Source organism: Oncorhynchus clarkii, chromosome 21 (genome assembly GCF_045791955.1).
Source record: "Oncorhynchus clarkii lewisi isolate Uvic-CL-2024 chromosome 21, UVic_Ocla_1.0, whole genome shotgun sequence".
NCBI classification, from domain to species: Eukaryota; Metazoa; Chordata; class Actinopteri; order Salmoniformes; family Salmonidae; genus Oncorhynchus; species Oncorhynchus clarkii.
Genome location: NC_092167.1, coordinates 3616956 through 3630671, shown reverse-complemented (window position 1 = coordinate 3630671; position 13716 = coordinate 3616956). Strand labels below are relative to the sequence as shown.

At 47.6% G+C, this 13716-nt stretch overlaps 1 protein-coding gene across 1 annotated transcript in view; it reads left to right on the top strand.

Annotated features, from left to right (window-relative positions):
• Nucleotides 1–12841, top strand: part of LOC139379290 (ninjurin-2-like) — a 63224-nt gene extending 50383 nt beyond the window's left edge. Inside the window, exons 2-4 of the mRNA XM_071122092.1 lie at nucleotides 5044–5177; nucleotides 5349–5428; nucleotides 11366–12841. Of these exons, the coding sequence (XP_070978193.1) occupies nucleotides 5044–5177; nucleotides 5349–5428; nucleotides 11366–11514 (363 nt within the window). The 3' untranslated portion in view covers nucleotides 11515–12841. The remainder of the gene's footprint in view (nucleotides 1–5043; nucleotides 5178–5348; nucleotides 5429–11365) is intronic.
• The last annotated feature ends 875 nt before the right edge of the window (nucleotides 12842–13716 follow it).

The window sequence follows — 13716 nt, the reverse complement described above, 5'->3', positions numbered from 1 at the left end:
CCGGACAACGCTGGGCCAATGACTGCCTACCAAACCCAAACCCGGACAACGCTGGGCCAATGACTGCCAACCAAACCCAAACCCGGACGATGCTGGGCCAATGACTGCCTACCAAACCCAAACCCGGACGACGCTGGGCCAATGACTGCCTACCAAACCCAAACCCGGACAACGCTGGGCCAATGACTGCCTACCAAACCCAAACCCGGACGACGCTGGGCCAATGACTGCCTACCAAACCCAAACCCGGACAACGCTGGGCCAATGACTGCCTACCAAACCCAAACCCGGACAACGCTGGGCCAATGACTGCCTACCAAACCCAAACCCGGACGACGCTGGGCCAATGACTGCCTACCAAACCCAAACCCGGACGATGCTGGGCCAATGACTGCCTACCAAACCCAAACCCGGACAACGCTGGGCCAATGACTGCCTACCAAACCCAAACCCGGACGATGCTGGGCCAATGACTGCCTACCAAACCCAAACCCGGACAACGCTGGGCCAATGACTGCCTACCAAACCCAAACCCGGACGACGCTGGGCCAATGACTGCCTACCAAACCCAAACCCGGACGACGCTGGGCCAATGACTGCCTACCAAACCCAAACCCGGACAACGCTGGGCCAATGACTGCCTACCAAACCCAAACCCGGACAACGCTGGGCCAATGACTGCCTACCAAACCCAAACCCGGACGATGCTGGGCCAATGACTGCCTACCAAACCCAAACCCGGACGACGCTGGGCCAATGACTGCCTACCAAACCCAAACCCGGACAACGCTGGGCCAATGACTGCCTACCAAACCCAAACCCGGACGACGCTGGGCCAATGACTGCCTACCAAACCCAAACCCGGACGATGCTGGGCCAATGACTGCCTACCAAACCCAAACCCGGACAACGCTGGGCCAATGACTGCCTACCAAACCCAAACCCGGACGATGCTGGGCCAATGACTGCCTACCAAACCCAAACCCGGACAACGCTGGGCCAATGACTGCCTACCAAACCCAAACCCGGACGACGCTGGGCCAATGACTGCCTACCAAACCCAAACCCGGACGACGCTGGGCCAATGACTGCCTACCAAACCCAAACCCGGACAACGCTGGGCCAATGACTGCCTACCAAACCCAAACCCGGACAACGCTGGGCCAATGACTGCCTACCAAACCCAAACCCGGACGATGCTGGGCCAATGACTGCCTACCAAACCCAAACCCGGACGACGCTGGGCCAATGACTGCCTACCAAACCCAAACCCGGACAACGCTGGGCCAATGACTGCCTACCAAACCCAAACCCGGACGACGCTGGGCCAATGACTGCCTACCAAACCCAAACCCGGACAACGCTGGGCCAATGACTGCCTACCAAACCCAAACCCGGACAACGCTGGGCCAATGACTGCCTACCAAACCCAAACCCGGACGATGCTGGGCCAATGACTGCCTACCAAACCCAAACCCGGACAACGCTGGGCCAATGACTGCCTACCAAACCCAAACCCGGACGACGCTGGGCCAATGACTGCCTACCAAACCCAAACCCGGACGACGCTGGGCCAATGACTGCCTACCAAACCCAAACCCGGACAACGCTGGGCCAATGACTGCCTACCAAACCCAAACCCGGACGACGCTGGGCCAATGACTGCCTACCAAACCCAAACCCGGACAACGCTGGGCCAATGACTGCCTACCAAACCCAAACCCGGACAACGCTGGGCCAATGACTGCCTACCAAACCCAAACCCGGACGACGCTGGGCCAATGACTGCCTACCAAACCCAAACCCGGACGATGCTGGGCCAATGACTGCCTACCAAACCCAAACCCGGACAACGCTGGGCCAATGACTGCCTACCAAACCCAAACCCGGACGATGCTGGGCCAATGACTGCCTACCAAACCCAAACCCGGACAACGCTGGGCCAATGACTGCCTACCAAACCCAAACCCGGACGACGCTGGGCCAATGACTGCCTACCAAACCCAAACCCGGACGACGCTGGGCCAATGACTGCCTACCAAACCCAAACCCGGACAACGCTGGGCCAATGACTGCCTACCAAACCCAAACCCGGACAACGCTGGGCCAATGACTGCCTACCAAACCCAAACCCGGACGATGCTGGGCCAATGACTGCCTACCAAACCCAAACCCGGACGACGCTGGGCCAATGACTGCCTACCAAACCCAAACCCGGACAACGCTGGGCCAATGACTGCCTACCAAACCCAAACCCGGACGACGCTGGGCCAATGACTGCCTACCAAACCCAAACCCGGACAACGCTGGGCCAATGACTGCCTACCAAACCCAAACCCGGACAACGCTGGGCCAATGACTGCCTACCAAACCCAAACCCGGACGACGCTGGGCCAATGACTGCCTACCAAACCCAAACCCGGACAACGCTGGGCCAATGACTGCCTACCAAACCCAAACCCGGACAACGCTGGGCCAATGACTGCCTACCAAACCCAAACCCGGACGACGCTGGGCCAATGACTGCCTACCAAACCCAAACCCGGACGATGCTGGGCCAATGACTGCCTACCAAACCCAAACCCGGACAACGCTGGGCCAATGACTGCCTACCAAACCCAAACCCGGACGATGCTGGGCCAATGACTGCCTACCAAACCCAAACCCGGACAACGCTGGGCCAATGACTGCCTACCAAACCCAAACCCGGACGACGCTGGGCCAATGACTGCCTACCAAACCCAAACCCGGACGACGCTGGGCCAATGACTGCCTACCAAACCCAAACCCGGACAACGCTGGGCCAATGACTGCCTACCAAACCCAAACCCGGACAACGCTGGGCCAATGACTGCCTACCAAACCCAAACCCGGACGATGCTGGGCCAATGACTGCCTACCAAACCCAAACCCGGACGACGCTGGGCCAATGACTGCCTACCAAACCCAAACCCGGACGACGCTGGGCCAATGACTGCCTACCAAACCCAAACCCGGACGACGCTGGGCCAATGACTGCCTACCAAACCCAAACCCGGACAACGCTGGGCCAATGACTGCCTACCAAACCCAAACCCGGACAACGCTGGGCCAATGACTGCCTACCAAACCCAAACCCGGACGACGCTGGGCCAATGACTGCCTACCAAACCCAAACCCGGACGATGCTGGGCCAATGACTGCCTACCAAACCCAAACCCGGACAACGCTGGGCCAATGACTGCCTACCAAACCCAAACCCGGACGATGCTGGGCCAATGACTGCCTACCAAACCCAAACCCGGACAACGCTGGGCCAATGACTGCCTACCAAACCCAAACCCGGACGACGCTGGGCCAATGACTGCCTACCAAACCCAAACCCGGACGACGCTGGGCCAATGACTGCCTACCAAACCCAAACCCGGACAACGCTGGGCCAATGACTGCCTACCAAACCCAAACCCGGACGACGCTGGGCCAATGACTGCCTACCAAACCCAAACCCGGACGACGCTGGGCCAATGACTGCCTACCAAACCCAAACCCGGACAACGCTGGGCCAATGACTGCCTACCAAACCCAAACCCGGACGACGCTGGGCCAATGACTGCCTACCAAACCCAAACCCGGACGATGCTGGGCCAATGACTGCCTACCAAACCCAAACCCGGACGACGCTGGGCCAATGACTGCCTACCAAACCCAAACCCGGACGATGCTGGGCCAATGACTGCCTACCAAACCCAAACCCGGACAACGCTGGGCCAATGACTGCCTACCAAACCCAAACCCGGACGACGCTGGGCCAATGACTGCCTACCAAACCCAAACCCGGACGACGCTGGGCCAATGACTGCCTACCAAACCCAAACCCGGACAACGCTGGGCCAATGACTGCCTACCAAACCCAAACCCGGACGACGCTGGGCCAATGACTGCCTACCAAACCCAAACCCGGACGACGCTGGGCCAATGACTGCCTACCAAACCCAAACCCGGACAACGCTGGGCCAATGACTGCCTACCAAACCCAAACCCGGACGACGCTGGGCCAATGACTGCTTACCAAACCCAAACCCGGACGACGCTGGGCCAATGACAGCTTACCAAACCCAAACCCGGACGACGCTGGGCCAATTGTGCGCCGCCCTATTATGGGACTCCCAATCACGGCCAGTTGTGATACAGCCTGGAATCCAACCAGGATCTGTAGTGACGCCTCTAGCACTGAGTGCCTTAGACCGCTGCGCCACCCGGGAGCCCAAGATGTAGCCACTCTAACACACACAACACACACACACACACAACACGTACACCATGATAGACACACTCTAACACACCCACAGCACGTACACCACGATAGACACACTCTAACACACCCACAGCACGTACACCATGATGGACACACTGTAACATACACAGAGAAATTAAATACAGAAATATCTATTTTACATAGGTATTCAGACCCCTGAGTCAATACTTTGTAGAAGCACTTTTGGCAGCGATTACAGATGTGAGTCTTTCTGGGTAAGTCTCTAAGAGCTTTAAACACCTGGATTGTGCTACCGTATAGTCCCCTCCCCTCAACACTGTTTCCTACATTGTATTCTGGATACTGTGCTGCCATCTATTGGTGCGTTAGGAGAATTGACGAGGGTTCAGATTACAGATTGTATTTGCTTCCATCTACTGTATAAAGGTGAGAAACAACTAGTGGGTATAGGATTTAACTTACCCATCCCTCTCTCTCTCTCTTCCTCAGGGTCTAGTCTCAACCTGGAACACTATGCCACTAAGAAGACCAGAGCAGAGAGAATGTTAGACATGGCCTTACTCATATGTCTCCCTCTCCCTCTCTCTCCCTCTCTCTCTCTCTCTCTCTCTCTCTCTCTCTCTCTCTCTCTGTCTCTCTCTCTCTCTCTCTGTCTCTCTCTCTCTCTCTCTCTCTCTCTCTCTCTCTCTCTCTCTCTCTCTCTCTCTCTCTCTGTCTCTCTCTCTCTCTCTCTCTGTCTCTCTCTCTGTCTCTGTCTCTCTCTCCCTCTCTCACTCTCTCTCTCTCAGGGTGGTAACACCAGTCTGAATATGAACCACTATGCCACTAAGAAGACGGTGGCAGGGAGCATGTTAGACGTGGCCCTGCTGATGGCCAACGCTGCCCAGCTGAAGGCCGTCCTGGAGCAGGGGCCAGACTTCAGGTATTCTGATTACATTTGATTTGATTTGATCATTTAATACACAAGTGGATATTTGTGTGTGTAAAATAATACATAATACAATAAAGATTCCTGACTCACTGTATTTCCATTGTAGTCGTCTAGTTTTGGCCACCAGGCAGGATGAGTCTAAGAGATGATACGTCATTACAGGTACTACGTCACCGTCCTGGTCCTCATCGGGTCGTCGCTGCTCTTCCAGGTGCTGGCTGGGGTGCTGTTTGTCGCCATGGGTGAGTCTGGACTTGTCAAGTGTCATTACAGTAAAAAAGCCTGTAAGAGGTCCATGCGAGGGGCAACAGAAGCACACAGTCCATTTCACAATTTAAACCAATGTGTTGTAAACTGTTCATTACTGACCTTTAAACAATCATCTTAGTCCCTGAAGTTATAAACCGCGTGTAGCATCAGTGGAGTGGATTTATGTAGACCAAGGGAAGACAGGCTTCCCCAAATATTTGACCAACAGGCTTCCCCAAGTATTTGACCAACAGGCTTCCCCAAATATTTGACCTGTGTTTTCATACTTCTCCGTCAATTCTCAAGTGTCTGAATCTCAGCAGAGAAATGATCCGATCGAGGGAAACAGCGCCCCTCTGTCTCAGTGTGTGTAGCCCATGTATCTGATGCTGTCTGGAAATAAACATTATAACATGTTGCCACTGTAGCGTTTCATTGATTGATGCCATCAACCGTTTCGCCTCCATTGATTAAAAAAAAGAAAATAAATAATTTGCCAATCAGCGTTTTATTTTTTAAAAATGTATCTGTTATTTTACCAGGTAAGTTGACTGAGAACACGTTCTCATTTGCAGCAACGACCTGGGGAATAGTTACAGGGGAGAGGAGGGGAATGAATGAGCCAATTGTAAACTGTGGATTATTAGGTGACCGTGATGGTTTGAGGGTCAGATTGGGAATTTAGCCAGGACACTGGGGTTAACACCCCTACTCTTACGATAAGTGTCATGGGATCTTTAATGACCTCAGCGTTGAGATGAGCTAAACAATGTATTGTCCTGGCACAGCAAAACTCCCCCCACGGGAGGACAGTTTGGATTTGGCTTCACACCAATCAAATCACATCCTATGCAAAATGTCATCATTGTCAGAAAAACGTGTCTGTTTCTGGTCTGTTTGTGTTGATGTCCTGCACTGGCTAGCTGCTAAATCATCACTTTCCTAACCCATAGATGGAGATGGGGATTTGGACTTCTGGTTTTGACTTAATTCCCTGTACAGGCCAATGATTCTGATTGCAATTCTGATCAAACCATACATGCATATATCCGGACCCCATGAAGAGTAGCTGCTGCCACTGGCTGGAGACGATTGAAGTTCAATATGTTGCCTGGATGTAGTCTAGTAGAATCACGTTAACTAGCTAATTTAGCTGGTTCATAACTAGCTAGCTAACTTAGCTGGTTCATAACTAGCTAGCTAACTTAGCTGGTTCATAACTAGCTAGCTAACTTAGCTGGTTCATAACTAGCTAGCTAACTTAGCTGGTTCATAACTAGCTAGCTAACTTAGCTGGTTCATAACTAGCTAGCTAACTTAGCTGGTTCATGACTAGCTAGCTAACTTAGCTGGTTCATAACTAGCTAGCTAACTTAGCTGGTTCATAACTAGCTAGCTAACTTAGCTGGTTCATAACTAGCTAGCTAACTTAGCTGGTTCATGACTAGCTAGCTAACTTAGCTGGTTCATAACTAGCTAGCTAACTTAGCTGGTTCATAACTAGCTAGCTAACTTAGCTGGTTCATAACTAGCTAGCTAACTTAGCTGGTTCATGACTAGTTAGCTAACTTAGCTGGTTCATGACTAGCTAGCTAACTTAGCTGGTTCATAACTAGCTAGCTAACTTAGCTGGTTCATACCTAGCTAGCTAACTTAGCTGGTTCATAACTAGCTAGCTAACTTAGCTGGTTCATGACTAGCTAGCTAACTTAGCTGGTTCATAACTAGCTAGCTAACTTAGCTGGTTCATGACTAGCTAGCTAACTTAGCTGGTTCATAACTAGCTAGCTAACTTAGCTGGTTCATAACTAGCTAGCTAACTTAGCTGGTTCATGACTAGCTAGCTAACTTAGCTGGTTCATGACTAGCTAGCTAACTTAGCTGGTTCATAACTAGCTAGCTAACTTAGCTGGTTCATAACTAGCTAGCTAACTTAGCTGGTTCATAACTAGCTAGCTAACTTAGCTGGTTCATAACTAGCTAGCTAACTTAGCTGGTTCATAACTAGCTAGCTAACTTAGCTGGTTCATAACTAGCTAGCTAACTTAGCTGGTTCATAACTAGCCCATGTGAGGAAGTTAGGCTGGCAAGCATTTTAGCTAGTTAGCCTGTGAAAACTAAAACTAAAAGTGTACAGAGCCATGGACCGTTTAGCCAACATGGAAGAGGAAGGCATAGGTATTCAACTAGGGCACACACACACACACACACACACGCACACGCACACGCACACGCACACACACACACACACACACGCACGCACGCACATCAGTAACCATGGACAGCCACATGATATTTAGCTACATTGATTGGACTAAATCGTTTTTGGTATCTTTAAGTTTGTGTATTAAACTAAGCATATATTGTTATTGTTGATTTGATGATGTTTAAATGTTTAAGTTCAAATGTAGCTGGAATAGCAGAGGCAGGGCTCCAGTTGTCTGTAGCTGACTGGAGGTAACTCTGTAGTTCTAAACCAGTTGTCTGTAGCTGACTTGATGTAACTCTGTAGTTCTAAATCAATTGTCTGTAGCTGACTGGAGGTAACACTGTAGTTCTAAACCAGTTGTCTGTATCTGACTGGATGTAACTCTGTAGTTCTAAACCAGTTGTCTGTAGCTGACTGGAGGTAACTCTGTAGTTCTAAACCAGTTGTCGATAGCTGTCTGGAGGTAACTCTGTAGTTCTAAACCAGTTGTCTGTAGCTGACTGGAGGTAACTCTGTAGTTCTAAACCAGTTGTCTGTAGTTCTAAATCAGTTGTCTGTAGCTGACTGGATGTAACTCTGTAGTTCTAAATCAGTTGTCTGTAGTTCTAAACCAGTTGTCTGTAGTTCTAAACCAGTTGTCTGTAGTTCTAAATCAGTTGTCTGTAGCTGACTGGAGGTAACTCTGTAGTTCTAAACCAGTTGTCTGTAGCTGACTTGATGTAACACTGTAGTTCTAAACCAGTTGTCTGTAGCTGACTTGATGTAACTCTGTAGTTCTAAATCAGTTGTCTGTATCTGACTGGAGGTAACTCTGTAGTTCTAAACCAGTTGTCTGTAGTTCTAAACCAGTTGTCTGTAGTTCTAAATCAGTTGTCTGTAGCTGACTGGAGGTAACTCTGTAGTTCTAAATCAGTTGTCTGTAGCTGACTGGATGTAACTCTGTAGTTCTAAATCAGTTGTCTGTAGCTGACTGGAGGTAACTCTGTAGTTCTAAACCAGTTGTCTGTAGCTGACTGGAGGTAACTCTGTAGTTCTAAACCAGTTGTCTGTAGTTCTAAACCAGTTGTCTGTAGTTCTAAATCAGTTGTCTGTAGCTGACTGGAGGTAACTCTGTAGTTCTAAACCAGTTGTCTGTAGTTCTAAACCAGTTGTCTGTAGTTCTAAACCAGTTGTCTGTAGTTCTAAATCAGTTGTCTGTATCTGACTGGATGTAACTCTGTAGTTCTAAATCAGTTGTCTGTAGCTGACTGGATGTAACTCTGTAGTTCTAAATCAGTTGTCTGTAGCTGACTGGATGTAACTCTGTAGTTCTGAACCAGTTGTCTGTAGCTGACTGGAGGTAACTCTGTAGTTCTAAATCAGTAGTCTGTAGCTGACTGGAGGTAACTCTGTAGTTCTAAACCAGTTGTCTGTAGTTCTAAACCAGTTGTCTGTAGTTCTAAATCAGTAGTCTGTAGCTGACTGGAGGTAACTCTGTAGTTCTAAACCAGTTGTCTGTAGTTCTAAACCAGTTGTCTGTAGTTCTAAATCAGTAGTCTGTAGCTGACTGGAGGTAACTCAGTAGTTCTAAATCAGTTGTCTGTAGCTGACTGGAGGTAACTCTGTAGTTCTAAACCAGTTGTCTGTAGCTGACTGGAGGTAACTCTGTAGTTCTAAACCAGTTGTCTGTAGCTGACTGGAGGTAACTCTGTAGTTCTAAACCAGTTGTCTGTAGCTGACTGGAGGTAACACTGTAGTTCTAAACCAGTTGTCTGTATCTGACTGGATGTAACTCTGTAGTTCTAAATCAGTTGTCTGTAGCTGACTGGATGTAACTCTGTAGTTCTAAATCAGTTGTCTGTAGCTGACTGGATGTAACTCTGTAGTTCTGAACCAGTTGTCTGTAGCTGACTGGAGGTAACTCTGTAGTTCTAAATCAGTAGTCTGTAGCTGACTGGAGGTAACTCTGTAGTTCTAAACCAGTTGTCTGTAGTTCTAAACCAGTTGTCTGTAGTTCTAAATCAGTAGTCTGTAGCTGACTGGAGGTAACTCTGTAGTTCTAAACCAGTTGTCTGTAGTTCTAAACCAGTTGTCTGTAGTTCTAAATCAGTAGTCTGTAGCTGACTGGAGGTAACTCAGTAGTTCTAAATCAGTTGTCTGTAGCTGACTGGAGGTAACTCTGTAGTTCTAAACCAGTTGTCTGTAGCTGACTGGAGGTAACTCTGTAGTTCTAAACCAGTTGTCTGTAGCTGACTGGAGGTAACTCTGTAGTTCTAAACCAGTTGTCTGTAGCTGACTGGAGGTAACTCTGTAGTTCTAAACCAGTTGTCTGTAGCTGACTGGAGGTAACTCTGTAGTTCTAAACCAGTTGTCTGTAGCTGACTGGAGGTAACACTGTAGTTCTAAACCAGTTGTCTGTATCTGACTGGATGTAACTCTGTAGTTCTAAATCAGTTGTCTGTAGCTGACTGGATGTAACTCTGTAGTTCTAAATCAGTTGTCTGTAGCTGACTGGATGTAACTCTGTAGTTCTGAACCAGTTGTCTGTAGCTGACTGGAGGTAACTCTGTAGTTCTAAATCAGTAGTCTGTAGCTGACTGGAGGTAACTCTGTAGTTCTAAACCAGTTGTCTGTAGTTCTAAACCAGTTGTCTGTAGTTCTAAATCAGTAGTCTGTAGCTGACTGGAGGTAACTCTGTAGTTCTAAACCAGTTGTCTGTAGTTCTAAACCAGTTGTCTGTAGTTCTAAATCAGTAGTCTGTAGCTGACTGGAGGTAACTCAGTAGTTCTAAATCAGTTGTCTGTAGCTGACTGGAGGTAACTCTGTAGTTCTAAACCAGTTGTCTGTAGCTGACTGGAGGTAACTCTGTAGTTCTAAACCAGTTGTCTGTAGCTGACTGGAGGTAACTCTGTAGTTCTAAACCAGTTGTCTGTAGCTGACTGGAGGTAACACTGTAGTTCTAAACCAGTTGTCTGTATCTGACTGGATGTAACTCTGTAGTTCTAAACCAGTTGTCTGTAGCTGACTGGAGGTAACTCTGTAGTTCTAAACCAGTTGTCTGTAGCTGACTGGAGGTAACTCTGTAGTTCTAAACCAGTTGTCGGTAGCTGACTGGAGGTAACACTGTAGTTCTAAACCAGTTGTCTGTAGTTCTAAACCAGTTGTCTGTAGCTGACTTGATGTAACACTGTAGTTCTAAACCAGTTGTCTGTAGTTCTAAACCAGTTGTCTGTAGCTGACTGGAGGTAACTCTGTAGTTCTAAACCAGTTGTCTGTAGTTCTAAACCAGTTGTCTGTAGCTGACTTGATGTAACTCTGTAGTTCTAAACCAGTTGTCGGTAGCTGACTGGAGGTAACTCTGTAGTTCTAAACCAGTAGTTGTTTAGTAAACTGTAAAACATGAACTTGCTTGACCACGCTGCAGGTCATACGACTGTTTGTTACATGTAATATATGCTTTGTGGACGTCACCTGACAGATGTTTCTCTCCGGTTTTGTGATGAAATAAACGTATGTGTAGTTGAATTTATTCCACCACTGTGTGACTGTTTGTGTTGTTGTATATTATTGCACATCACGGTGGCGTATGAACGAATGGGTTACAGAGCAAACAACACAACGTCACAACAGGTTATAATATGTCTTGTTTACCGGCTTCCTCTGTGATATTACCCACACACCACTACTGTATGGCATCGGGTCTCGCCTCAGTTACAACACTGTTGGTCTCTGTGTGTTCCAGCACGTAAGGACCTGAACAACGTGGCCAACCAGAGGAAGCTGGACATCATGAACAACGTGGCCACCGGCCTCGTCTTCATCACCGCCATCATCAACATCTTCATCACCGCATTTGGAGTGCAGAAGACTGGCCTGTACCCCAAAACCTAGGCTGAAGACTGGCCTGTACCCCAAAACCTAGGCTGAAGACTGGCCTGTACCCCACATCCTAGACAGTAGACTGGCCTGTACCCTAAAACCTAGACAGAAGACTTGCCTGTACCCCAAAACCTAGAATGAAGACTGGCCTGTACCCCAAAACCTAGACAGAAGACTGGCCTGTACCCCAAAACCTAGACTGAAGACTGGCCTGTAACCCACAACCTAGACAAAAGACTGGCCTGTACCCTAAAACCTAGACAGAAGACTTGCCTGTACCCCAAAACCTAGACAGTAGACTGACCTGTACCCCGAATCCTAGAATGAAGACTGGCCTGTACCCCAAAACCTAGAATGAAGACTGGCCTGTACCCCAAAACCTAGACAGTAGACTGGCCTGTACCCCAAAACCTAGACAGTAGACTGGCCTGTACCCCAAAACCTAGACAGTAGACTGACCTGTACCCCACAACCTAGACAGTAGACTGACCTGTACCCCAAAACCTAGACAGTAGACTGACCTGTACCCCAACACCTAGGCTGAAGACTGACCTGTACCCCAAAACCTAGACAGTAGACTGACCTGTACCCCAAAACCTAGACAGTAGACTGATCTGTACCCCAAAACCTAGACAGTAGACTGATCTGTACCCCAAAACCTAGACAGTAGACTGATCTTTACCCCAAAACCTAGATAGTAGACTGACCTGTACCCCAAAACCTAGACAGAAGACTGGCCTGTACCCCACAACCTAGACAGAAGACTGGCCTGTACCCCACAACCTAGACAGAAGACTGGCCTGTACCCTAAAACCTAGACTGAAGACTGACCTGTACCCCACAACCTAGACAGTAGACTGACCTGTACCCTAAAACCTAGACTGAAGACTGACCTGTACCCCACAACCTAGACAGTAGACTGACCTGTACCCTAAAACCTAGAGTGATATACTTCAGTGATATATCTTTCAAAACGCGGCAATACGGGTTTACTATTGTAACTTTTTTTTATCAGAAGAGATTTGTAAAAGAAAGATATTAATCATTTAAATGTCAAAAAGTAGAATTGTCTTATTCTAATGTGTATGGCTCAGAAATCAAATTAAAGACAAGTGTTTGGGCTACAGATTAGTCTCTCTAGACAAACGGGTTGCCTCCCACAATTTAACAATGTTCAAGCATGTCCTTGGTCTGGGATTTCCAAGAATGGCTACAGACCATAGGGTCTTCAGATAATATAAGGGGAAACAGTGTCTACTAGTGGTCTTTATTTTACTAATAAAATAATGATACTCACTGTGTCCAAAGTGTGTCTCTAATGCAATAAAACTCCATAAAACAACCTTGTCTTGGTCAAATGTTCTGTTAAGTGAGGGCTGAGACACGTGATACTGAATAAATGTGTTTATTAAGGATAAGTAATACGGCTGGGGAGTAAATGATGACATCAGTTACATGTAATCTGATTACAACAAAAAATGTAACTGCCACGGGCGTCCTCCTCTTCATCTGAAGAGGAGAGGCGAGAAGGATCGGAGGACCAAAATGCGGCGTGGTATGTGGTCATGATGAATATTTAATAAAAAGAAAGTATTGAACACTGAATACAAACTATACAATAAACGACCGTGACGCTATAAATGAGACCTGTGCTGAAACACAAGCCACTAACATAGACAATCACCCACAAACAAACAGTGAAACCCAGGCTACCTAAGTATGATTCTCAATCAGAGACAACTAATGACACCTGCCTCTGATTGAGAACCATACTAGGCCGAAACATAGAAATCCCCAAATCATAGAAAAACAAACATAGACTGCCCACCCCAACTGACGCCCTGACCATACTAACTACATACAAAACAAAGGAAATAAAGGTCAGAATGTGACAGTAACTGTGATCACTTATGTTACCAGCAAAAACACTGTATTCAGATTACAGATACTTTAGGAAAAACAAGATGATTACTTCTTGGATTACTTTTTTAAAAAAAGGATGTTTTGCAAAAAAAAATACATTATGACAGCGTTCTGTTTTCTCAACGACATTCCGTTATGCATTGACAAAAGGAGCAAGTTTAAAAGGTCAAATGCAGCTGTTTTTATCTCAATATCAAATAATTTCTAACTAACAATTTGAAGTGCCTTATTGTGATTTCAATTAAAATGGTCAAAAATAAACAAAAAAATTGCTTCTTGGCAAAGAACAAT